Raw genomic sequence first — 27,310 nt, 5'->3', positions numbered from 1 at the left:
GATTTTTGCTAGAGGGCATGTGTACTCGCCAGAGGGACAGAGAGAGACAGAGAGATGGAAAGCAAGAATTCACCACCTAGGAGAGAAGGCCACACTGCAATCCCTTCTCACCCATTCTCCTCTAGGGATTTTGGGCATGCACGCACATGCACCTGGCATGAGTTTTAAGTCGCCAGGTCAGGACTCAAACCGCAGTCAACTATGTGGGAGTCCAGTGATGTAACCACTATACAATTGCTGGTCCCACAGTACAGGATTATTAATCATAGTCACCCTATTACATTTCAGATCTATAAGTATTTCTATACTCTTGCTTTATGTATTATTTCATGATGGACTTTTTCACATATAATATATCCCAAAGATCTTTTGTTTACTAATACATATCAGTCTCTCTCATTCTTTTTAATAGTGTTGTATCATTGTTCCATAGGATGATTTATTATAGTTGGGTTACTTTTCCACTGAAGAATATTCACGTTGGTTTCAATTGTTTCCTATTGTCAACAGTATTCAACTGGAGGGACGAGCAGTTAGTGTAATGGCTATGTTGCTGAACTCCCATGTAGTCGACTGCGGTTCGATTCCCAGACCCGGTGGCTTGAACTCACGCCGAACGTGTGTGAGTACATGCCCAAGATCCTGAGAGGAGAATGGAGGAGAAGGGATTGCGGTGTGGCCATATTCCCTGGGGGGGTGATTTCTCACTTTCTGTCTCTGTCTCTTTCTGGCTAGCGCACTCACCCTATATGGGGTGTGGCCATCCCCCCTGGGGGGTGATTTCTCACTTTCTGTCTCTGTCTCTTTCTGGTGAGCGCACTCACCCTATAGCAAAAACCTCTCCCCAAAAACAGTATTCAATTGGACATATTTGTGTATTATTTGGCACATTAGCTAGCGTTATTTTCTTTTATGATTCATTCCTAGAAATAGAATACTGGAGCAAATGGTATGAGCATTTAATATTTTGATAAGAAATCAAATGTTTGTGTTCTGAAACAGATTCACCAATTTATATTTTCACCAACAGTGTATGAGACTCATTTATTCACATTCTTATAGACTTAATTTTTGTCAATTTGATAACTATAAAATAGTTTCCTTTTTAGATTAATAAAATTACATGTATTTACATATACTTATTAGATATTTTTATTTTTCTTCCATGAAATTCTTTACATCTTTTAACAGTTTTATCATTCATGTATAGATATTATACAGTCTGTGTATTATTTACATATGAACAGCAAAAGGTTTTTGCTGTAGTTGCTTTTATCATCAGAGGGAGAGTGCACTTGCCAGAGACACAGAGGGAAAGGGAGAAAGTACCCCCCAATGGAGTATAGTCATGCCACAATCCCTTCTTCATTCACATTCTATCAGGATTGGGTCATGCATGCACACACAGCTCACATATTTTTCGAGCAGCAGGGGCCAGGATTTGAATCACAGTTGGGATCTAACTCCCTTAATCACTAGTCATCAGGGTTAGCCCAAAAGTTTTTTAGGTCTGTATCTTGCTTTTCTTTTTCTTCCTTTTTTTAATTACCAGAGAGTGCATGCATATGCCAAAAAGAGAAAGAGAGAGAGAAACCCCCCCCTCAATTGGGCCTGGTCACACTACAATCTCCAGGACTCAAACCATTCTCACTGTGAGAGTCCAGTGCCTTAACCACCATGCCACCTGTTCCCTCCCCCCACTATGTGTTTCAAATTGCTAGGGCTGGGACTTGAACCACAGATCGCCATGTGGGAGCTGGCTCCCTATGCAGTGTTTAACAACTGTACTTCGGGCCAGCCCTGTGTCTCGCCCTTCAGCTTTGTCTAGTCATTTGTTGTACAGAAGCTTTGATTTTTATGAAGTCAAATTGTTTCATCTTTTCCCTGGTTTCTGGGTCTTGTGACAGTCTTTCAGTGGTTTGTCTTTCAGGAGTTTTGTTTTCTTTGCCTTGTGTTTTAAAGAAATCTACATTTTTTTTTTGAAATTTTTCTCTCTTTATAGTACATGGTGAACATCGCTAAGCCTAATTAATGTAGGTCAAATATATTCATTGCAATTCCTACCTAATCATTATAATATTAGATATTTTTTATTTCTTTAGCACTTTCCCTTTTTTAGGGTGTTTTTGCCATCACAAATAATGTTACCACAATCGCCTTTATGCATAAATTCTCATGATTTAGTTCAATAGGATAGAATCCTAGAAATAGTATAACTGAGCCATGGATGTGTTCACTTATACTTTTAATAGATATTGACATTACTTTCTAAAAAAATGAAGCAAGTCACATTTCTACCGGTAACAGGGAACGAATGGTCCTGTTCCCTTGTAGATTCTGCAGCACTGAAACTTGCTGCTTTGTCAAATACACAACACAGGATTTTTTTTTTTTTGAGAGAGAGAGAGATTTTTGCTAGAGGGCATGTGTACTCGCCAGAGGGACAGATTTTATTGGTAAAAAGTTTCACTAGAGTTCTAGTTAATCGTATATTTTTACTTCAGTAAATTGAATGATTATAACCTTTAGATACTTTCTATCCAGTGGTTTATCATGGGAAATATTCTTAAACAAAACAGGAAAGCTTCAAACTGCAATTGTTGCAATTTTATACCCAAAAGGTAGTGAAAGAAAAACTAAAATATAGAGTCTAAAAGATACAACACATGTGAAAGAAAACTCCCATAAGTAAGTGAGGAAGAGGCAAATAATCCTGATTGTTGAAATGAATCTGGGCTTCCCTGCATGCAGTATAACTCTTGAAATCTAGCATGTAATCAATCACAACCAATAATCATATTTGCAAGGAAGCACATTTGCAAATTATGCCAAGATATTTCTTCCTTTGATGCATGATATTTGTTTTATTCTTCATTTTTAAAAAAGTTTTCTGTAGGGCACATGCACTTACTGGAGCAACAAGAATGGGATGTGGGAAGGGAGTAAAAAAGCATGCCCCCCTTCCTGGGGTGGGAGATGACCACACTGCAATCTCTTCTCTATGTCTTCAAGCTACCGGATCCAGGACTCAAAACTGCACAGTTGACTATGTGGGATCCAGCCACCCCAACCACCACACCATGGGCTGGCCCTATTCCTCATGAAGCACTGCTAATGTAAAACCGTTAAGAAATTTTTAAGTTTTCAGAACCAGCAGATGGCATAATGGTTATGCCACTGGACTCCCACATGGCCATCAGTTCGAGTCTCAGACCCAATGGCTTCAAACGCACACCAGGCACATGTGCATAGGTGATCAAAATCCCAAGAGGAGAATAGAGAAGGGATTGTGATGTGGTCATCCCCCTGTAGCAAAAACCTCTAAAAAAAAAAAAAAAGAAAAGAAAAGAAAAAAGAAAGAAAGAAAGAAAAACTATATTTATTTTTTTTGAGAGGTTTTTGCTATAGGGGGTGTGCACTCGCCAGACAGACAGAGAGAGACAGAGAGACAGAAAGCGAGGAACCACCCCCCAGGGGGGATGGTCACGCCACAATCCCTTCTCCTCCATTCTCCTCTCAGGATCTTGGGCACGCACGCACATGCACCTGGCGTGAGTTTTAAGCCACCGGGTCCTGGACACGAACCACGGTCAACTACGTGAGAGTCCAGCAACATAGCCATTACGCTAACTGCTGGTCCCGAAAAACTATATTTAAAGAACATCTTTGAGTACTTAGACAATCTCTTCAGAGAAAAGACAAAAAACATTATGCATAAGAGAAGAATACTATAAATGGGACTACAGGCACACATGTACCCTCTGACATAAAAAAATAATAATGCTGAGGCTGGCAGATGGTTAAAGTGCTGGACTCCCACATGGCCAACCGTGGTTCAAGTCCTGGACGAGGCAACTTGCTTTTTCACTTTCCCCCTCTCTCTCTCTGTCTTTCTCTGGTCAAATTAAAAATAATAATAATAAATAAGCTTAATAAAATAATTATTTTAAAAAGAAGAAATTAATGCTAGGTATTTTATTCTTCTAGATACTATTATAAATAAAATTATTTTCTAATTTTTTTCAAACTATTGCATGTATATAGAAGCATGGTTGATTTTTGTGTGTTATCTTACACCCACAGTAATGCTGATTTCATAAAATGATTTAGGAAGGTTTCCTCTTCTATTCTCTGGATGAGTTTGAGAACTATTGATGTTAATTCATCTATAAATATTTGGTAGTTTTTTAAAAGAAAGATTTTTTTTCTGTAGGATACATGTGCTTGCCAGAGAGACAGAGAGAGACAGCAAGCAAGAAATACCACCCCCCGAGAAGACACCTTCATGGCTCCTGAGTACTAGTGATTTCAGGATCCCCCTCAAACATTCTCTCTGCCTCTGCCGCTGTCTTTGTCTCTCTCTACCTCTGTCTCTGTCTTCTCTTTTTTTTTTGTAATTTTGCCTTTTTTAAAAAAAAATTGGGGGAACCAGCAGTTAGCATAATGGCTATGTCGCTGGACTCCCATGTAGTCAACTGTGGTTCAAGTCCTGGACCCAGCGGCTTAAACTCATGCCAGGTGCATGTGCGTGCATGCCCAAAATCCAGAGAAAATGGAGGAGAAGGGATTGCAGTGTGGCCATCCCCCCAGGGGTCGACTTCTCACTTTCTGTCTCTCTGACTCTCACTGTCTTTCTGACAAGTGCATGTGCCCTATAGCAAAAACCTCTCGAAAAAAGAAAAATTCTTTTTTTTAATAATTAGTTTTTATCTTAAATTTATTTATTTACTTATTTGAGTTTGGCTAGAGAGAGACAGAGTGAGAGAGAGAAAGAGAGAAAGCAAGTTGCCAGGTTCGGGACTGGAACTGCGGTTGGCCATGTGGGAGTCCAGTGCCCTTAACCACCATGCCACCTGCCAGACCCACATCTGTTGACATTCTAACCAACAAAGTGATGGTTTTAGGAAGTTACTAGGTCATGAGGACAGAGTCCTCCTGAATGGGGTTAGGGCTCTTGTAAAATGGGCCCAACGGAGCTCATTTGACTCCTTTTGAAAACACAGAAAGAAGGTGCCATCTGTGAGAAAACAGGCCCTGTACCAGATACTGAATCTGCCAGCGCCTCTATCTTTGACCTCCTAGACTCCAGGACTATGAAAAATATATGAATTAAGTTATTCATTTTATGGTGTTATGGCAGCCCAGGTGGACTAAGATAATTGGAGCTCTTTCTTCATTTGGTTTTGAGTTATCTAGTGTCTTTCATTTTAACCCGAAGGGCTCCTGCTAGCATTGCTTGCAGGACAGATAGAGTGCTGACAAACTCCTTCAGTATTTTTATCTGAGAATGTCTTGATGACTCTTCTATTTAAAAAAATTTGGGGCGGGGGGAACCAGCAGTTTGGACTCCCACGTAGTCGACCGCGGTTCGTGTCCCGGACCTGGTGACTTAGAACTCACGCCGGGTGCGTGTGCGTGCGTGCCCAAGATCCCGAGAGGAGAATGGAGGAGAAGGGATTGCGGCGTGACCATCCCCCCTGGGGGGTGATTTCTCGCTCTCTGTCTCTATGTCTCTCTCTCTCTCTCTGTCTGGCGAGCGCATGCGCCCTATCGCGAAAACCTCTCCAAAAAAAAAAAAAAGTAAAAAAAACAATTTTTTTTTCTCTCTTCTTATGATAAAATGCATGTGCACACATGTTAGAGAGAGGGAAGGTTGAGCACCCGCCACAGGGGCTGGTCACACCGCCATCTTCTTCCTCCAGCCCTCCTGCCTGTTGGATTCTGGGCACTCACGTGCATGCCCAGCGGGTTTCAGGCTGATCAGGTTGGGAACTTGAACCACATTCACTATGTGGGTTCTGGCTTTTCTTACTACTGTGTCATGAAATCAGCCCTCTCCCTTATTTTTGAAGGATATTTTTGTTGGCTACTGAAATCTTGATCACCAAGGGTGTTTTGTTTGTTTTAATTTTGTTTATAATTATTTATTTTATTTTATTTATTCATTCATTTATTTTTTTAGTTTGACCAGAGAGAGACAGAGGGTAACAGTGAGAAAGAGAGGAAGTGAGAAAGTAAGCCACCAGATTCAGGACTTGAACCCTGGTCGGCCATGTGGGAGTGTCCAGCGCCTTAACCACCACACCACCTGCTGGTCCTGTTTGTTTTAATTTTTGCCATAGGGCATGTGTGCTTGCCAGATAGAAACAGAGAGGGAAAATGAGAAATCGGCCCCCAGGAGAGATAACCACACTGCGATCTCTTTTCCTCTGTTCTCCTCTTAGGATTTTGGGCTTGTACGCACAAGTACCCAGAGTGTTTTTCAAGCCACCAGGTCCAGGACTCAAACCTTGGCATCAATCATGTGGGATCCAGCTGCCTTAATCACCACACCACCTGCTGGCCCCTATCAAGAGATTTTTTTTTCCCTTTCAGCATTTTAAATATATCATTGCAATGTCTTCTGGCCTCCATGCTTCCTGATAAGAAATTGGCTGTTTTATTTAGGGTCACCTACGTGTGACATGTCACATCTCTTTTGCTGCCTTCAAGATTCTGTCTTTGGTTCTCAACAGTTTGATTATAAGAGACCTTGGTATGAGTCTCTCTCTCTCTCTTTTTTCTTTTCTTTTTTTTTTTTTTTTTTTTGAGATTTTTGCTATAGGATGCTTGCTTGCAATTGCCAGAGAGACAGAAAGTGAGAAATTATCCCCAGGAGGAATGGCCATCCTGCAATCCCATGTCCTCCATTCTCCTCTCTGGATTTTAGACACACACACACACATCTGGTGTGAATTTCAAGCTGCTGGGTCCGGGATTTGAACCGTGGTCGACCATGTAGGAGTCATGCAACATAACCACTATGCCATCTGGTGGTCCCAGTATGAGTCTCTTTGAGTCTAATCCTACTTGGAGTTCATTCAGCTTTTTGGATTTGTAGATTTGTGTCTGTCGTCAAAACTGGAAAGTTTTCATTTATAATTTCTTTAAATATTCTTTCTATTCCTTTCCCTATATCTTCCCCTCTGGGATATTTTTCCCCCAGAGGGTATGTGCATTTACGAAAGAGATACAGAAAGAAGAGGGAGAAAGAACCCCTAATGGACATGGGCATGCTGCAATCCCTTGTCCTCCATTTCTCTACCCTGTCTCACAGGCCCAAACTGATTTTCAAGCATCTGGGGCCAGGACTTGAACCACATGGTCAGCTATGTGGGATCTGCCTCCCTTAACTACCAGGCCTCAGAGTTGGCTCTGCTCTGGGACTCTCATAATATGTATGTCTCTCCACTTGACAGAGTCCGCTTGGGCTCTTTCACTTTTTTCCTTTATTTTTTCTTTCTGGCTCTCAGATGTGATCTTTCAATTACTCTACCTTCAAACTGGCCATTCTTTTTTCTGCCCCAGTTTGCTGTTGAACTCCTCTGGTAAATTTTTGGTTATTGTCATTTTTCACTCCAGAATTTCTGTTTGGCTCCTTACCATTCCTATCTCTTTATTAATATTCCCATATTGTTAATATATCATGTTTCTAATTTCTTCACTATTTTGTCCATGTGTTCCTTTAGCTCTTTGATCATGTTTAAAGCAGTTGTCTCAAAGTCTTTGTCTATAATTCCATTATATGAGCTTAAACAGAGATAGTTTCTATCCATTTTTTTCTTTAAATGGACTGTATCTTCCTGTTTCTTCATGTGCCTTCTGAGCTTTTGACAAAAACTAGACATTTGACTATTATAGTGTGATAACTCTGGAAATCATATCCTGCCCCCTTCCCTAGTGTTTATTCTCTCATTGGTTACTGAAGGTTATAGTCATCCATTTGTTTAATGACTTTGCCAACTATTACTGTAAGAACTATATTTCTTGTCACTGTAGTCACTAGTGTCTCTGCTCCTTAGCTTATGTCCAGCTAGGGTTTTGGCAAACATTTCCTTGAGTGTCCGAGCACTCTCAGTCATTGCAATCACCTCTACTGGGGTCTCCTTCACCTCTTAGCCAGGCTTGCACTGAGCCTATAAATCAAACCAGGGAGAAAGCTTAGCGTGAGCTCAGGTCTTTTCTGTACCTATATCTTGCCCTGGGCATGCACATTGCTTTCTAAACTACTCAGTACATATGATTGTGTTCAAATGTCCTAATTTCCTCCCAAAAAATTCCCCGGAATTTCCTTTAGGCAGCCTTTTGTACGTTTTGACTCGCATGTTGACTTGTATGTTTGGACTTTTCACTTCTATAAGTCAAGCATTAATAAACAGTCATTTTGCTCTATGTACGAAACCCATCTTCATCTTGAAGGAAAAGAACAGCTCTTCCCTGTACCCTTAAAATTAGTCTAGTTCCACGTCTCATTTACTGATCCTTGGTTATCCAAGGGGCTCAGCCTATTATAATGGTACATTAAACAGGTAGAGTGATTCGTCTCATGTTTTCTTGTGATTCTGTAGGTGAAAATCTCCAAATTTAGGTACTTTTTAAAAGACTTGTTTATGTCGCTAGATTCTACACTCAACTCTCCTGGACTCTTGCTTTTGAGTCCGCATCTTATGGTAACTGAAGCTCAGCACAGACATGTTCAGTATATATCTAGACTCTCTAGATGTTAGCATTTTAAAACATTTTTATTGTTATCAAAGTAATACATTTTAATTTACGGAACTATATTGCAGCTTAATATGGCACCTTTCACGTATTTCTCTGTCTCCTTTTCAAAATGTCCTCGTCACAACCACAAGAGGTAGGAAGATGCTATAAGCACCAAGGTCCTCATTTTTCAAAGAGAAAAATACACCGTTGAGACAAAATTAATTTACCACAATATACACAGTAAATCGCGGGCAATGTTGGGAACCAAAATCCAGGACAACCAGAGGGAGAAAGCTTAGCATGAGCTCAGGTCTTTTCTGTACCTATATCTTGCCCTGGGCATGCACATTGCTTTCTAAACTCAGTACATATGATTGTGTTCAAATGTCCTAATTTCCTCCCAAAAAATTCCCCGGAATTTCCTTTAGGCAGCCTTTTGTACGTTTTGACTCGCATGTTGACTTGTATGTTTGGACTTTTCACTTCTATAAGTCAAGCATTAATAAACAGTCATTTTGCTCTATGTACGAAACCCATCTTCATCTTGAAGGAAAAGAACAGCTCTTCCCTGTACCCTTAAAATTAGTCTAGTTCCACGTCTCATTTACTGATCCTTGGTTATCCAAGGGGCTCAGCCTATTATAATGGTACATTAAACAGGTAGAGTGATTCGTCTCATGTTTTCTTGTGATTCTGTAGGTGAAAATCTCCAAATTTAGGTACTTTTTAAAAGACTTGTTTATGTCGCTAGATTCTACACTCAACTCTCCTGGACTCTTGCTTTTGAGTCCGCATCTTATGGTAACTGAAGCTCAGCACAGACATGTTCAGTATATATCTAGACTCTCTAGATGTTAGCATTTTAAAACATTTTTATTGTTATCAAAGTAATACATTTTAATTTACGGAACTATATTGCAGCTTAATATGGCACCTTTCACGTATTTCTCTGTCTCCTTTTCAAAATGTCCTCGTCACAACCACAAGAGGTAGGAAGATGCTATAAGCACCAAGGTCCTCATTTTTCAAAGAGAAAAATACACCGTTGAGACAAAATTAATTTACCACAATATACACAGTAAATCGCGGGCAATGTTGGGAACCAAAATCCAGGACAACCAGATACTTACACTGCCTACTTCATCCACTGGCATTTTATCTTTTCCTCTCAAAGCACAAAATGTACCACGCACTGCACACAAGACTGCATCCTCTGAGTAGTACTAGCCATCGGGAACACTCCACTTTTCTCACTACTCTGCCTAGCTTAAAGGAGAACAAGAAGCTCTTCAAATACTGCTCTCTGGGTCTCCCTCCTTCTATAAGAATAGGCCGTCCCTTTACCTGTCAAACCAGTTTTCTACGCAGGAACAATTCTCCATTATTTTCCAAGCTTTCCTGAAATCAATCAATACCAACAGGCTGACTTTCCCTAAACTTCAGTGGTACTATATTGCAAGGCCATTGAGATTTCCCCTGTAGAGCTAAAAGAAGTAATTAGTTAAATTTCAATGTAAAGGAAAGAATTACACACTAGGAGACATTTTAACAAGAAATACACTCCTCGGAGCTAGCAGTGTTGGCCACTATCACCCGGAACAATCAATCGATGATCACCAGATGATCATCGATCGAGATGCCTAAAAACGGGGAAGAGGAGCTAAGATCAATCATTTCAGTGTCTTCCAGGAGGGTACGGCTGCTTTGAGATGATGGATAACACCAGCAGGGCCCTTTGCTCTATCACTAGAGGCAGTGCCATCCTCTAAGCCCATGTGTCAATATAAGCAAATGAGGCAAAGTGGCCCCTGGCAAATGCGTTAGCATCACCAGAGGGTGTGCTTTGTACAACCACAACAAAAACTGAACAACCGCCAGCCTTACAGAAAAACAAAGCAAACAGTTATAAATAAATGTCTATATCATTCATTTAGCAACACACGTTGCTGGGTAGTTAAGACATTTCAGGAACAGTGAATGACAAAAGGGGTGAAATCCCAAACACAGGAAACTCAATAGACATTACAAAAAAAAATAAAAGGACCAGAAAGTCCCCTAAACCCAAGATTATCTGTTTCCCTTGCCACTCTGAGACTGATGCTTGGGTCTCTTCCTTTCAGGTAAGTACTACCTTCCCCAGGCTGCCACTTCAAGGAGAAAATATTTGTGACAGGGACCCCATCAAGTTCCAGTCCTCTCCTTCAATGCATTCATTGGTTTATCAGATTATGCTTTCTGGTTTGAGGAAATACATGAGAGGGATGTGATAAGGGAGGAAGGGGGAATTGTTTTCTTTTTTCAAGTGAGGAGGAGGTGGTCAAAGAGGGAAAATGGCAGGAACCAGGGAGACCAGAACTCTTAAAATATTCAGAGACTTTAAACGTTGACTAGCTGAATCTACCTGACACACTAGCACCAGACATCACAGGGCTTCTGTCTCTTACTCTGGCTTTTTCTAGATATGACTAAGTGGACTTCCCTCCTGCAGCTCCCATGTATACAGAGGATGGTAACACACTGGCTTCAAATACATAAGTTAACAGCAAATTAATGATTCTTCTCCGGCCGGCCTATAATTACACATATATACATTTATATGACTGGGTAAATTTTACAACTGACTGGTCTCCCTTCAACACCGCAGAATGGGACCAAAGGGAAATCGAGCAAAGGTTCCAGCTTTGGTGTGTCTGCAGCAGCAGGCAGGACTCAGGCAAAATATGCATGGCAGAAGACAGCCACAGCCAGCAAGATAATGCCATTGATGTTCACGACCATCCTCCACAAAGGCTTCTCAGAGGTGTCTGTCATCGCCATCTTCATGGCTTCCTCCTCTTCCTTGGTCATCTTGGGTCCTTTCTGCTGGTCTAGTCCACAGAACAGGTCATAGGCCCGCCTGAAGCATCCTTTTTTCTTTTCAGGAACTTCTGCATCAGGGGAAAGGCATAAAAGGATTATTGTATAGGAAAGCAGGAGGAGACTAGAACAAGTTTCCATGGGAGGCCAGCCAGGGAGGCACAGCAGTGACACTGTGCTCCATGATAGCGAGGCCACATGGAAGGGTCTCTCATTTGTATCCTGAGGTCTCCCTGTACGTGCTAAGTATGTGCACATATGTCCACGGTCCTGGCTGGCTAAGGCTGGGGGTAGATTGTGGCACAGAGAGCCTATTAGGAATGTCTAGCTTTCTTTCTCTTTCTCTTTCTTTTTCTCTTTATCTCTCTCTCTCTCTCTCACTCTCAGAGGAAATAACTACATAAACTCTTTATTTTTATTTTTGTAAATTTTTCCCCCATAGGGCATGTGTGCTCACTAGAGAGAGACAGAGAAAGACAGTGAGAGGAAAAGTGAGAAATCACCCCCCACCAGGGGATGGCCATGTCACAATCCCTTCCCCTCCATTCTCCTCCTGGGATTTTAGGCACATAGAAATGTGCCCAACATGAGTCTTAAGTCACTGGATCCAGTCTTAAGTCACTTGAACCACAGTTGTCCATGTGGGAGTCCAGTGCCTTAACCACTACTCCACCTGCTGGCCCCAGTAAATTTTTTAAAAGGAAAAAAGAGAAAAGCTTCCAGAGGAGATGCCCACACCATAGAGCACATATCACTCTGCAGAAATTTCCCAATTTTCTTGTTTTTAGGAATAGAAATGTCACCAAATCTTCAAAGAACCTAACTATCAATAGTTACAAGATGATGTTACTAAATGGATTTCACATCCTTATATCAGCTAGCCTAAGTTTCATCTCTATCAGGCCCAATACAAGTGGATTTTCATGTATAACAGGAAGATCAAACAATAATCTATGAGGGAGGAATGTTGACAATGGGCTGAAGAATTATGGCATATGAAGGAAATGGAGAACTCACCCCAAACCCCAAAACTCGTATTTGTATGTTAAATCACTGGAAAACAATGAGGCTGGCATGACTTGGGAGCACCTTAGCTACAAGTTCCAATGCTAAGGCTTCACCACAGGTCCAGATGAGTGATAAAAGTTGGTCTGAAATGCCCCTAATGCAGGGCAGCAGTCATCAACACTTTCAGTCTTTTTTTTTTTTTTTTTGAGAGGTTTTTGCTATAGGGTACGTGCGCTCACCAGACAGACAGAGACAGACAGAGAGACAGAAAACGAGAAATCAACCCCCCAGGGGGATGGCCATGCTGCAATCCCTTCTCCTCTATTCTCCTCTCAGGATCTTGGGCACGCACCTACATGCGCCTGGCGTGTTTTAAGCCACCGGGTCCAGGACGCGAACTGCGGTCGACTACGTGGGAGTCCAGCGACACAGCCATTACGCTAACTGCTGGCCCCAACACTTCCAGTCTTAAGAAGAGGTATTGCATGTCAACAGTACTGAATCAAACCATCCAACTGGTCCTGACACTCAAAGTGGATGTCTACCAAGAAAGTGAATTCCCTCCTCTGAGCCCAACTGGAAGTAGACAGACCTGGTTTCAAAGCCTAGGTCCAGCACTCAATGGACAGATCAAGCCCATTATATTTACACACCAAGGTCAAACACCACTGCTCTGTACTTTTTTCTAATTTTTTTAAATTGCCAAAGGTGATGTATGCTTACCAGAGAGAGATAGAGAGAGGGAGGGAGAAATCACTCCCCAATGGGGCATGGTCACACTGCAATCTCCTCTCCATTTCTCCATCTTGTCAGGATTTGGGACACACATACACACACTCAGTATGTTTTTCAATCCACCACAGCCAGGATCACAACCATAGCCTGCCAAGTGGGATCCAGCTACCTTAACTACTAGACCACAGGGCTGGCCCTACACTTTCCATTGTTTAAATCTTTAAAGAGTCACAGAATGTTAGAATTAGAAAGAACCTTAGTGATCAAACCCATACATGTGTCAAAACTGGGACCCAAAATCAGTTTTGTGGTCTACTTAATTCACCTCTCTTATCTTCAGGTATCTAAGATTGCATAAATAATACTTTATTCACTATATTAATGAATATTTAAAGAGAGATTTATTTTAATGATTTAGTGAGAGAGCACCCAACGCATGTGAGGGAACTTCAAAAAGTCCATGGGAAAGTAGAAGTAAAATTAAAGTTTATTTTGGTGTAAACAAACTTGAAATCCATTCAGTTTTTGTTTTTCAGAGACTTTTCCATGAACATTTTGAAGGCCTCCTCAGAGTAGATGTTAAGAAGTGTTAGCCTCCTTCCATTCTCTCTCTTTTCTCACACAAGCTAGAAGAGCCTCCTTGTACCTCTCCCCTTTGACTCACTCCACTAATATATCAGATTGTGTAAGAAAGAGAGTGATAAGTTGGGCTCATTGACTAGTTCAAGTGAGAAATATATGGTTAACGGGAACCAGCAGTTAGCGTAATGGCTATGTTGCTAGACTCCCACATAGTTGACCACGGTTCGCGTCCCGGACCCAGTGGCTTAAAACTCACACCGGGCGCATGTGCGTGCGTGCCCAAGATCCTGAGAGGACAATGGAGGAGAAGGGATTGCAGCATGACCAACCCCCCTGGGGGGTGATTTCTCGCTTTCTGTCTATATGTCTCTCTCTGTCTGGCGAGCGCATGAGCCCTATAGCAAAAACCTCTCCAAAAAAATGAAAAGAAATATATGGTTATCTGGGTCAATAAAATGTTGAATGGCCTTAAGAATGTCTCTGTCTCATATTCCTCACTGTAAATTTGAAAAAGTTATACTTGCATTATATTTTTTAAAAAAAATGATGTGGTGCCAAATGAATCACTCAATTAGAGTAAGGTACTTCCATTAGGTTATCTGAAAAGTCATGACATATTTTTCTATATTTTTCTATGCACAAATGTATCATGACTTTCCTGATGACCCAATCATTAAAATATGCTGTGATCATGTTATTATCTGTCATATGATGAAGGTGATGATGAACTATAATGATAATTATATGAGAATGGTGGTGCCACAGCAAGGCTTCATGCTGTTGCTTCTCAGAGAATGGTGGGTGTGATGCCTGTGGTCTACAAAAGCCCTCAAGAGAGCTTAGCTTCTAGTGCTTTATAATAGACTACAGTGTTCAGCCTGATTTCATCAAGAAACAACAGAATTGGTCTGAGAAGTATTTCGTGTTGGGTGAAGTCTTTTTACAAGCAAAATGATAAATAGTGATTGTTTTTAAAAAATAATTGGAATAATAATAATTGGGGAAAAAATGAAAAGCTACTGGATGATGAAGACGGGGATTTTAATGTCTCTGTATTGAATGATATGCATGGCATTCCTTCTGGTAAAAGAAATGTAATACACTGTAAAGTTATATGTGATTCAATATAATACAAACAAGATTATGAAAATAAATAAGTAAGAAACAACTGAATTCAAGTGCTGTCATGGGCCTCGGAGTTCAATAAGCCTGTTCTCTACCCAGTATGGGCATCCCCTCTACAGCATCCCTGGTAGATGCAAACTTGCCACTCAACCCTTTCCAGACCAACTCAGTTAGAAAACTCTTCCTTCAAAGCAATTGTTATTGTGATAATTACAACCAATTCTTTTTTTTTTTTAGAGAGATTTTTGCTATAGGGTGCATGCATTTGCTAGAGAGACAGAGAGACTGAAAATGAGAAATCACCCCCCAAGGGGGACAGTCATGCTGCAATCTTTTCTCCTCCATTCTTCTCTCAGGATCTTGGGCACACATGCACACATGCCCAGCATGTGTTTTACGCTGCCAGGTCTGGGACTCAGACCATGGTCAACTACATGGGAATCCAGCAACGTAACCATTATGCCATCTGCTGGTCCCACCAACTCTTCTACAGAAGTATGATCTTGTTCAATGTTTCCAGCTGTGCTAGGTGGTGTGGGCTATCACTTAGAATACTCTTACATAAGGAATCTGGACCTTAAAAAAATAGAACCAATTAACTAGGATAATAAAAAGAGAAATCATGATTTAATCCCAGTTATTCCTGATTCCAAACCCCACAATCTATCTCTGCCCTATCCTGCCTCATTACTCTTCTCCATTTCTCCATCTTGTCAGGATTTGGGACACACATACACACACTCAGTATGTTTTTCAATCCACCACAGCCAGGATCACAACCATAGCCTGCCATGTGGGATCCAGCTACCTTAACTACTAGACCACAGGACTGGCCCTACACTTTCCATTGTTTAAATCTTTAAAGAGTCACAGAATGTTAGAATTAGAAAGAACCTTAGTGATCAAACCCATACATGTGTCAAAACTGGGACCCAAAATCAGTTTTGTGGTCTACTTAATTCACCTCTCTTATCTTCAGGTATCTAAGATTGCATAAATAATACTTTATTCACTATATTAATGAATATTTAAAGAGAGATTTATTTTAATGATTTAGTGAGAGAGCACCCAACGCATGTGAGGGAACTTCAAAAAGTCCATGGGAAAGTAGAAGTAAAATTAAAGTTTATTTTGGTGTAAACAAACTTGAAATCCATTCAGTTTTTGTTTTTCAGAGACTTTTCCATGAACATTTTGAAGGCCTCCTCAGAGTAGATGTTAAGAAGTGTTAGCCTCCTTCCATTCTCTCTCTTTTCTCACACAAGCTAGAAGAGCCTCCTTGTACCTCTCCCCTTTGACTCACTCCACTAATATATCAGATTGTGTAAGAAAGAGAGTGATAAGTTGGGCTCATTGACTAGTTCAAGTGAGAAATATATGGTTAACGGGAACCAGCAGTTAGCGTAATGGCTATGTTGCTAGACTCCCACATAGTTGACCACGGTTCGCGTCCCGGACCCAGTGGCTTAAAACTCACACCGGGCGCATGTGCGTGCGTGCCCAAGATCCTGAGAGGACAATGGAGGAGAAGGGATTGCAGCATGACCAACCCCCCTGGGGGGTGATTTCTCGCTTTCTGTCTATATGTCTCTCTCTGTCTGGCGAGCGCATGAGCCCTATAGCAAAAACCTCTCCAAAAAAATGAAAAGAAATATATGGTTATCTGGGTCAATAAAATGTTGAATGGCCTTAAGAATGTCTCTGTCTCATATTCCTCACTGTAAATTTGAAAAAGTTATACTTGCATTATATTTTTTAAAAAAAATGATGTGGTGCCAAATGAATCACTCAATTAGAGTAAGGTACTTCCATTAGGTTATCTGAAAAGTCATGACATATTTTTCTATATTTTTCTATGCACAAATGTATCATGACTTTCCTGATGACCCAATCATTAAAATATGCTGTGATCATGTTATTATCTGTCATATGATGAAGGTGATGATGAACTATAATGATAATTATATGAGAATGGTGGTGCCACAGCAAGGCTTCATGCTGTTGCTTCTCAGAGAATGGTGGGTGTGATGCCTGTGGTCTACAAAAGCCCTCAAGAGAGCTTAGCTTCTAGTGCTTTATAATAGACTACAGTGTTCAGCCTGATTTCATCAAGAAACAACAGAATTGGTCTGAGAAGTATTTCGTGTTGGGTGAAGTCTTTTTACAAGCAAAATGATAAATAGTGATTGTTTTTAAAAAATAATTGGAATAATAATAATTGGGGAAAAAATGAAAAGCTACTGGATGATGAAGACGGGGATTTTAATGTCTCTGTATTGAATGATATGCATGGCATTCCTTCTGGTAAAAGAAATGTAATACACTGTAAAGTTATATGTGATTCAATATAATACAAACAAGATTATGAAAATAAATAAGTAAGAAACAACTGAATTCAAGTGCTGTCATGGGCCTCGGAGTTCAATAAGCCTGTTCTCTACCCAGTATGGGCATCCCCTCTACAGCATCCCTGGTAGATGCAAACTTGCCACTCAACCCTTTCCAGACCAACTCAGTTAGAAAACTCTTCCTTCAAAGCAATTGTTATTGTGATAATTACAACCAATTCTTTTTTTTTTTTAGAGAGATTTTTGCTATAGGGTGCATGCATTTGCTAGAGAGACAGAGAGACTGAAAGTGAGAAATCACCCCCCAAGGGGGACAGTCATGCTGCAATCTTTTCTCCTCCATTCTTCTCTCAGGATCTTGGGCACACATGCACACATGCCCAGCATGTGTTTTACGCTGCCAGGTCTGGGACTCAGACCATGGTCTACTACATGGGAATCCAGCAACGTAACCATTATGCCATCTGCTGGTCCCACCAACTCTTCTACAGAAGTATGATCTTGTTCAATGTTTCCAGCTGTGCTAGGTGGTGTGGGCTATCACTTAGAATACTCTTACATAAGGAATCTGGACCTTAAAAAAATAGAACCAATTAACTAGGATAATAAAAAGAGAAATCATGATTTAATCCCAGTTATTCCTGATTCCAAACCCCACAATCTATCTCTGCCCTATCCTGCCTCATTACTCTGCGTTAAAATTGGATGAATTTTTTCCTCTCATCTTAAGTCTGCCCTCTAGTGCAAAATTAATCTCTTCTTCCACATTTAAACCTCTTGATACTTTAAAATACTCCTCACCCAGGTCCCTTTAAAATATATGATAGTCTTACTCAATGGGAAGACATTTTCAGAGGTAAGAGAAGTGGAGGGGCCTGCTCTGGGGAAACAAAAAGGGGCTTCCTGTTTTCAGAACCATGGAGAGCTGCCTGCAGCGTCATCCTCTCTCCAATACTTTTCACACCAGTTTAGAACTGAAAGATTCTTAGAAATCACAAGTAGAATGCATCAGAGCTGGGACTATAGGCAAAGCATCTCCCTCCCTGGGCCTCAATTTAAGTACCTGTGAAAAGAGGTGATAATACCAAATGATTTCCAGAGCCCTTTCAGAAATAGAACTCTGTGACATTCCTGATGAACTTCTGCTGCATCTGTGTGCTCTTCTTCAGATGGAGTGGTGAGACCTCAGCCCAGCACCAGGCAAAGCACATGTGACCATGAGCTCCCCTATCTCTGCACGCCACACATACCACCTCTCCACAATCATCCTCTATGTGTGCATTTCCCATGTAGGGAGAAAAATGTGCAAGGCTAAAGCTTAAGAAAGCATTTCCTTATAGGACATGTGTCTTGGCGCTGACTAAGCATTATTCAGGCTTCTCAGTTTGATTTTCTACATCTCATATGGTAAGCCAGTAAGACAGAATACCCCAAGAGCTTCTATGCCAGCTCTTGATGTCTCTAGAACTGACCACAGCTTGGGTTCCATCTTCTCTCAGTAGATGGGCTATGTCACAAGAGTTCTGACTTTTCTTATTCCTGCTCGTGACTCAAATTGAGGCAGAATGACCAGTTCCTTACTCACTGTAAAATACGAGAGGTGAGGGGCTGGAATGATTCTGTCCCTCCCTTCCCTCCTTGGCCAGACCTCAGAGAGGACTTTCCGAAATCCACTTAGCCAACTCAACCCTGCTCCACTCCACATTCTCCTGGAGGAGAGATCTGAGCTTTGATGATGCCATTTAGAGGTGGTGTCAATAAAATTATCTTTATGTGATAGGCATAGTATTTTGTTACTTGGGAATAGGCTCTAAATCATAAATTACCTATTTCGAGGTCCTCCTTTGGTGTTTCTTGGACGTATTCCTCTCCTGCATCCAGGTCAATACGCTCCTCTGTGCTGTTACGCAGGCTCCAGCACAATCGGTAGAGCTGTTGGCAGAGCAGAACCAGTCAACAGAAAGATCCAAATAGAGACTTAAGCCAAGAACCTGGGAGAATGATGATATATGCATGCATCAAGAAAGGAAAAAAGGGCCAGCAGATTACATAGCGGTTATGTTGCTGAGCTCCCACATGGCTGATCACAGTTCAAATCCTGTTCTGGTGGCTTGAAAATCAAGCTGGGTGTGTGTGTGTATGTGCATGTGTGCCCAAAATCTTGGGAGAAGAATGAAGAATGAAGGTGAAGGGATTGTAGCATGGCCATCCCCACCCCAGGGAGGGGGGAGATTTCTCACTTTCCCTCTCACTGTCTCTGTCTCTCTCTCCACTGAGCACACGTGCCCTAAGGCAAAAATCTCTAAAAAAAAAGAAAAAGGAAAGGAATGTGACCCTTCAATATCATTATCTCTAATTTTTTTAGAAACTTCTATGTAAATCATACACCTCAACCCTTCTGATATACATATATTGAGAACCTGAGAGACTGTGAATACAGAAATGTTCATGGAATGAATAAAATCTTTTTACACGTGATAAATGAGTTTGTTCCTTCTAGCATTGGTAGTAGGAAACATCTGTCAAGACCAGCAGTGTCAGTCATGTGTTCACGCTGTGTCATACTATGGGGATAAGAATCATAATAATGAGCCATATTAGAATAGGATAGAGTTGGAAACACAACTTCTTTTCAAAAAAAAAAATTATTTAATGCGGGGCCAGCAAGTAGCATGGTGGTTAGAGGCACTGGATTCCCACATGGCCAGCTAAGGTTCGAGTCCTGGACCTGGTGGCTTGCTTTCTCACTTTCCCTTTCTCTCTGTCTCTCTCTCTGGTCAAATTTAAAAATAATAACAACACATGATATTAAATAAGTAAATACTTTGAAAAAGGAATTTTTTAAATTATTTAATACATGAAAAAGACAGAGAGAGAGAGACAGAGATGCAGCACACCCACAGGGTCTTGATGCTGCAAGATACCCCCCGTTTCAGCCTGCCTGGATCACAGGCATGGGCACACACATGCCTGGCACACTTGGGGAGACAGCTGGATGTGAACAAGTAACCTTCCCAGGTAGATATACCTCACAGAACACTGCATTTGACCACCGTGCCACCATCCAGCCCCACTGAAACGTGGCTTCTATTGACATAGTCTACATCATGAACCAGCCTGAGGAACCCTGGAAATCAGGAGAAGGTGTTCATGTGACCATGCCCTTTGGTGACTACTTTGCTTTCTCCACTTCAGGAAGCAGTGCAGAACCAGACTGAAACAAGGAAGCAGCTGATACCACACAAAGAATGCCTGTGCCAGTCCCAGTCAATAGACATGATGGTGGTTTTGCCACTATAAGAACAGTCTTTGTCTTGCACTAAGCTTTGTCATAGCTCTTAAAATTGTGGCAACAAGGCTGAAGGTCTCTTTGGGATCCCATGGGCCCTGTAAATGTAAGTGCTAATAAAATCCTTTGTCTTTTTCTACGGATAAATATGACCTTGGGTTAGCTTTGTAGCTCTGTTCCCTTGGAAACCTGAAAAAGGTGAATGTCATCTGTGTTGGGTAACCAGGTTATGCTGGTTATGGTAAATAAGTAAGTAAGTAAATAAATAAATAAACAAATAAATGCCAATAATTGGTAACCTTTATCTGGGTTGGAACAGTTATGAATGAACCCTAAGTTAAAGGGGGCATCCAGAGCTAAAGAAAAGTAATCATAATTTTCAAAGTCTTGAGTCAATTGGACTTTGATAATGTTATAACTGTCTTGAATTCTATGAGTTTGGTGACTTAATTGGGAAAAAAAAATCAAGAGGGAAACCATAATTCCAGCTTCCCTGAATGTAGTTATTTCATAATTAGGCATGCCCTTTGCTGGGAGCCCTGGAAGATCTGACCATGGAACCGTCAGAAAATCCTACTTAGAATATGGGCTTGGTTCCTACTTAGGATATGGGCTTCTAAGTCAGATTATCCCTGTGCCCACCCATAAGGTCTTATGCCCTTGTACCTGATCTGTCACTCAAAGAGAGGATCCAGAGAATAGCCTGGACTGAAGTATAGACTGCTATAAGATGCACGCTTGATGCTGCCCTCCTGGCACTCTGTGTTTCCTGTCCTACATCCTTCTACTGGGTTGTTGTACGAGTTATAAAGTATTTTGTCTGTTTTTCTATGCAAAAATGCATCATGACTTTTCTAACAATACAATTGCAAAAATGCATCATGACTTTCCTAACAATAAATTACATGAAACACACAGCAAGTGTGGATGATTTTAGTCATGCGTGGGATGTCCGAGAGTGTTGTAGTGTAAACGTAAAACAAGGGCAGGACAGGTTTCCCAAATAGATACTCACATGCACATCTGGAATGGGCTTGGTTAAGAACGAGACAATCAGGACGGTGAAGAGAGTAATGACAAAGAGGATGATGGCAAAGTACAGGTAGTGAACCCCACAGATAATTGTGGGACAGTTACTAGGCTCCATGCAGCTCCCAGTTCCATAAGCAAACTCGGTAATCATTCGGGAAATCCCAATCAGGAAACCTAGTATCAGTCCCCAAAAGGCTCCCTGTGAAAGAAAATGCTGGGTTAGCCAATGCCAAACATACAGAAGAGCAGGGCACTAAAGGGGCATGTGGATGTAAAGGAATAAAGATGGGACAAATGGTAACTCCAGGTCATCTGAAGTCACAGCAGTGGAGTTCAGAATAAGGCTAGGAGCATTATGTTAAGCTGTAAGTAGATCTGTCCATCATATTTCCGTGGATTTCACTGAAAATCCATGAAATTTTCAAATGAAAATCCATCCGTAATTTCACTTGGATTATAAAACAAGGATTCACAATCAAGTGTCTAATCACTGGTAGAGAACGTTCACTAGAAGTCTTAATTCAAAATTTCTTTTAACTTGGGAACCAGCAGTTAGCGTAATGGCTATGTCGCTGGACTCCCATGTAGTCAACCGCAGTTCGCGTCGCGGACCCGGTGGCTTAAAATTCATGCTGGGCGCGTGTGCGTGCGTGCCCAAGATCCTGAGAGGAGAATGGAAAAGAAGGGATTGCGGTGTGACCATCCCCCCTGGGGGGTGATTTCTCGCTTTCTGTCTCTATGTCTCTCTCTGTCTGTCTGGCGAGCACACGCGCCCTATAGTGAAAATCTCTCCAAAAAAAATTTTTTTTTCTTTTAACTTAAAAAATAACTTGAGAGGCCAACAGGTGGCATGGTGGTTAAGGCACTGGGCTCCCACATGACCAACTCTATGGTTCAAGTCCCAGACCCAGTTGTTTGAAAATCACTCTAGGTGTATGTGTATATGTGCCCAAAATCCTGAGAGAAGAATGAAGGAGAAAAAAATGCAGTATGGCCATCCTCCCTGGGGCCTGATTTCTTGTTTTTCCTCTTTCTGTCTCTCTCCAACAAGTGCACACACCCTACTGGAAAAAAAATAAAAAGTAAATAAATAATAACTTGAACATCTCTACTTGAAGCTACTGTCACCACCAGTCTCCAGATTTAGGCATGTGCAAATACAGTTACTTGTGAGGTAAAGTAGTTTCTTGTCAGGTTTGTTTGTTTGTATTTATTTAGTTAGTTATATTTTACATATATTTTATGTCACCAGAAAATATGAGTTATCCTCCTAGTGGCAAGTTTTTTAAAAAGAGTGGCATATGTGGTGATTTATACATCTCAAAACTGATTACGTGGCCAGCAGGCTGCATGAAGCTTAAGGTGCTGGGTCCCATATGGCTGACTGTGTGGTTCAAGTCCCAGTCCTGCCAGTTAAAACACATACTTGTGCGTGTGTGCCCAAAATCCCAAGAAGAGACTGGAAAAAAAGAAATTGTGGTGTGGACCTCCCTCCTGGGGGTTATTTTCATTCTCTCTCTCTCTCTCTCTCTCTCTCTCTCTCTCTCCTTCTCTCTCTCCCTGTAGCAAAAACTACAAATAACAACAACAATGACAAGTGCCAGCTGGAAAGCCAAGCTCACAGCAGAGCCACTGGAGGTGATTTACGCTAGGATTTCCTCTGCAACTGCTCAACATAAGCCCTGCACACTCCCCACGGGATGCTGTGCAGTCAGGTCCAGATCACCAAGATCGGACATAAAATACGCATCATTTAGTTGGGAGCCTATAGCAAGAATGGGGGAGTCAGAGAATGAGTTCTCTGTACCAACTCTGAGGAGTCTCCTCCAGCTCCCAGAGAGCCTGTTGGTGCCTGGACATTTTCCTGTACCAACCTTTAGCAGCACATGCACATTCTGAAGATCTCTGGAACACAGAATCCCTCCCACAGGAACTATGGAAACCCTCATGGAAACGTCTGTGTCAGGATGGCTTTTCTGGACATGCCAGAATGATACCTACGGGCTCATTGACTCTCTTGCAGAAAATAGCAAGCAGGAAGACAGCCGCGATGGGTGGTCCCAAGTAACTGGTGATGGACTGGATGTAGTCAAAGAGCTGCCCACTTTGGGCTGACTGCACAATGGGGACCCAGGCGATACTGATCCCAATCAGCACCAAGATGAACAACCTGAAATCAAAGCCCCACAACACAGTGGCAATAAATAACTGTACATGAGTAAAACCACACCAAATTAGCAAATATAAATACACAGGTATGTGTATGAGGGACCTTCAAAAATTTCATGGAAAAGCATATTTTAAAATATTATGGGAGTTATCTTGGAACTTGAAGCACTCTGTCTGCCCAGTGCTCCCTGCTGCCTTGGCTCAATCTGCCCACTGGGACACTTAGGCCTGGTATCCATAGGCCTCTTGCGGGTACACCCCCACCTCCCAGATTATCTTTGGAACTTGTGGCTCTCCTTTCATTCAAGACTCCCTGCTGCCTGGGTTCTACCCACCCACCGCCTGCTGGGAGACTTGGTCCTGGTCTCAGCAGGCCTCTTCTCATAAGCACAACACCACTTCTTGGGGTTGGAGTGCTACCCTGTGCTGTGTGTAACTGGATCCTCTTCACTAAGTTTTATTTCCTTAGCTTGCTCCCACCTCAAGAGCTGAAAGTTTGGTAGAGGAGCCAACCTCTGGAAGTTACATGTTTAAGTTTTATCTGCTCTCATCTGAAAGATACAGCCCTCTAAGAGGAAAACACCTGAGACCTAAGGGTGAAATTCCCTCTTCCAATACTACAGACTCTACTCCAATAAACAGGAAAAAGTGAATACTACATCAGATGTCAAAAAGCCAGTGCAGATCTCAAAGAAACATGAGAAAACAAGGGGGAACCCTCTCCCAGGTGACCGCAGTAGCCCCAGCCCCATCAACAATGGACAGCACAAAGGAATTCACAGAAATGTCAGAAAAAGAATTCTAACTATTCATGAGATGCAAGAGAAAATAATTGATTGCAGGAAATGAGAAAAGGACATTCCAGGACATAAAAGAGGAATTCCATAAAGAGATAGAAACCCTTAAAAAGAACCAAACAGAACTTCTAGAAATAAAGAATACAATAAAAGAAATTAAAATTTCCCTAAAAAACATTAACAGCAGTTTGGACCATGTAGAAGAATGAATTACTGACCTTGAAGACAAAGTCTCCAGCATAGACCAAACCACCAAAAAGAATGGGGGGCGGGGGAGAGAATGAGGATAACATACAGTAAATCCTAGGCATCATGAAATGCCTAAAAATCCAAATAATGGATATTCCAGAAGATGAAGCACCTGATAAGGGCATGGAAAAATGCTTTCATGAAGAGTTCATGAAATACTATCTGAGCACTTTCCAAATACAGAGAAACATGGAGAAATTCAAACCCAAAAATAATAAGAATTTCAAATAAAATTAACATAAAAAGATCCTTCCCCAGGCACGTCATAGAGAGATCAAGGACAAAGACAATATTCTAAAAATGGCAAGAGAGAAACATCAAGTTTCTTGTAAAGGTTATCCCATTAGGCTAACTTCAGACCTCTCAACTGAAACAACACAGGCAAGGAAAGAATGGAAAGACGTATTCGAAACACGAAAAGAGAAACAATTTCAACCAAGAATACTATACCTGGCAAGATTATCCTTCAGTTGAGGAGAACAAATAAAACTACTCTCAGATAAACAAAAACTGAAAGAAGTCACCAATACTAGACCAGCTCTACAAGAAGTTCTGAAGTCAATATCATATCAGGAAAACTAAAGACAGACCAAGGGAAATACCATTCTACCCAGACATCTGCCATTCTGCCCTGTCTCGAGGAGTAGCCCAGATGGAAGCAGGGGGAAGCTGCACTTACCTTCCTGCAATCATGAGCTCTCTCTCAGACGCTCCCTTCCGGACCTTGGTGTAGATGTCCATGGTGAAGAGGGTGCTGGCGCTGTTGAAGATGGAGGTCAGGGAACTCATGAGAGAGGCCATCATTACCGACAGCATCAGGCCTCGCAGTCCTGGAAGAGAAGGAGGTTCTGAGTGCCACATACTGCAACTCAGCTCTCTTGTACTTGGGAAGTATGAGGTCTCAGGCTTCTTTGCTGTCTAAAACCATCTCGGGTTCTCCAACTTCTATCTCCGATTAAAAAGTTTTAGGAAATTGGGGTTGGCATGTGGCATAGTGGTAAGGCAGGTGGACTCACACATGGCTGACTGTGGTTCACGTCCTGTACATGGCAGCTTGTTTTCTCACTTTCTCTCTCTCTCTCTCTCTCTCTCTCTCTCTCTCATAGACTTTAAAAATAAAATAAAATAATGACAATGAATAAAATTAAATTTATAAAAATTTTCAGGGGACCAGCAGTTGGCATAATGGCTCTGTCACTGGACTGCCATGTAGTTGACCATGGTTCGAGTCCAAGACCTGGTGGCTTAAACTCACGCTGGGCATATGTGCATGTGTGCCCAGGATCCCGAGAGGAGAATGGAGGAGAAGGGATTGTGGTGTGGCCATCTCCCCTGGGAGGTGATTAGTCGCTTTCTGTCTCTCTGTCTCTCTCTGTCTTTCTGGTGAGTGCACGCGCCCTATAGCAAAAACCTCTCCAAAAAATAAAGTTTCAGGAAATCGTCTGTGGCTTTAAATTACATTGTAAGCCCACAACAAACAACAAACAGCTTAGAGACAAAAATGCACATGAGATAAATATTTGCAGTTAGATAATGATGGTTATTATGGTAGTGGTGATAGTAGGTATATATTTCATCTGAGGGGATTTTTACAAGGTCTCTCACCCAAAAGATTCATGATACAGCAGAAAGAGATTTAAATTAGGATTCAAAAGATGAGATAGTCAAAACGGTTTAAAAAAAAAAAAACAGTCACAGAATGGAAGTGAAATGGAAATGAATAGGAATGTGCAAATCATCTATCTGATAAGTGCGTAGTATACAAAAGATATAAAAACTCTTCCAACTCAATAACAAAAAGACAGGAGCCAGATGGTGGAGCAGTGGTAATGTAGTAGCCCACTTGGGGAATGTCCTGGGTTCACATCCTGGGCCCTCCCTGAGCATTCCAGGTGCATGCACATGCCCATGAGTGAGACCAGCTAAGACGACAAGACTCTGTTGGGGGTGTGCCCCCATCTCTATTTCTCTTAGAAAAAATACATAAATAAACTGTAGGAGAAAATAATACTAGATAAATCATTTAAAATGGCAAAAGATCTGAATGGACACTTCTCCGAAGATATATGAATGGCCAGGAATGACATGAAAGATGCTTGACATCAGGGAAATTCAAATCAAAGCCACATGAGGTACTTCGCACCCACTAGGATGGTATAATAATAATACTGGAAAATATAGATGATCACAAGTGTAAGTGGAGATGTGGAAAAATAGGAACCCTTACATGTTGCTGGGAAAAAAGAAAAATGATACAGTCACTGTGGAAAATTGTTTGGCAGCTCTTCAAATAGTTAAACAGAGAGTTATCATATGACCCACCAATTCCACCTCTAGGTATCTTCCCAAGAGAAATGAGAACATATGTCCACACAAAAACTCACATATGAATTTTCTTTTTCTTTTTTTTTTTTTTGGAGAGGTTTTCGCTATAGGGCGCGTGCGCTCGCCAGACAGACAGAGAGAGACATAGAGACAGAAAGCGAGAAATCACCCCCCAGGGGGGATGGTCACGCCGCAATCCCTTCTCCTCCATTCTCCTCTCGGGATCTTGGGCACGCACGCACACGCGCCCGGCGTGAGATTTAAGCCAC

At 41.5% G+C, this 27,310-nt stretch overlaps 1 protein-coding gene across 1 annotated transcript in view; it reads right to left on the bottom strand.

Moving 5' to 3' along the window:
- Positions 1 to 9,365: 9,365 nt before the first annotated feature.
- Positions 9,366 to 27,310, bottom strand: part of SLC5A1 (solute carrier family 5 member 1) — a 67,435-nt gene continuing 49,490 nt past the window's right edge. The window contains exons 11-15 of the mRNA XM_006147963.3: positions 25,396 to 25,546; positions 23,503 to 23,671; positions 21,485 to 21,700; positions 19,007 to 19,112; positions 9,366 to 11,453 (exon numbers count right to left, since the gene is read on the bottom strand). Coding sequence (XP_006148025.1) covers positions 11,236 to 11,453; positions 19,007 to 19,112; positions 21,485 to 21,700; positions 23,503 to 23,671; positions 25,396 to 25,546 — 860 coding nt within the window. The 3' untranslated portion in view covers positions 9,366 to 11,235. The remainder of the gene's footprint in view (positions 11,454 to 19,006; positions 19,113 to 21,484; positions 21,701 to 23,502; positions 23,672 to 25,395; positions 25,547 to 27,310) is intronic.

Source organism: Tupaia chinensis, unplaced genomic scaffold, assembly GCF_000334495.1.
Source record: "Tupaia chinensis unplaced genomic scaffold, TupChi_1.0 Scaffold000226_1, whole genome shotgun sequence".
NCBI classification, from domain to species: Eukaryota; Metazoa; Chordata; class Mammalia; order Scandentia; family Tupaiidae; genus Tupaia; species Tupaia belangeri.
This window is presented reverse-complemented; position numbering and strand designations above follow the sequence as displayed.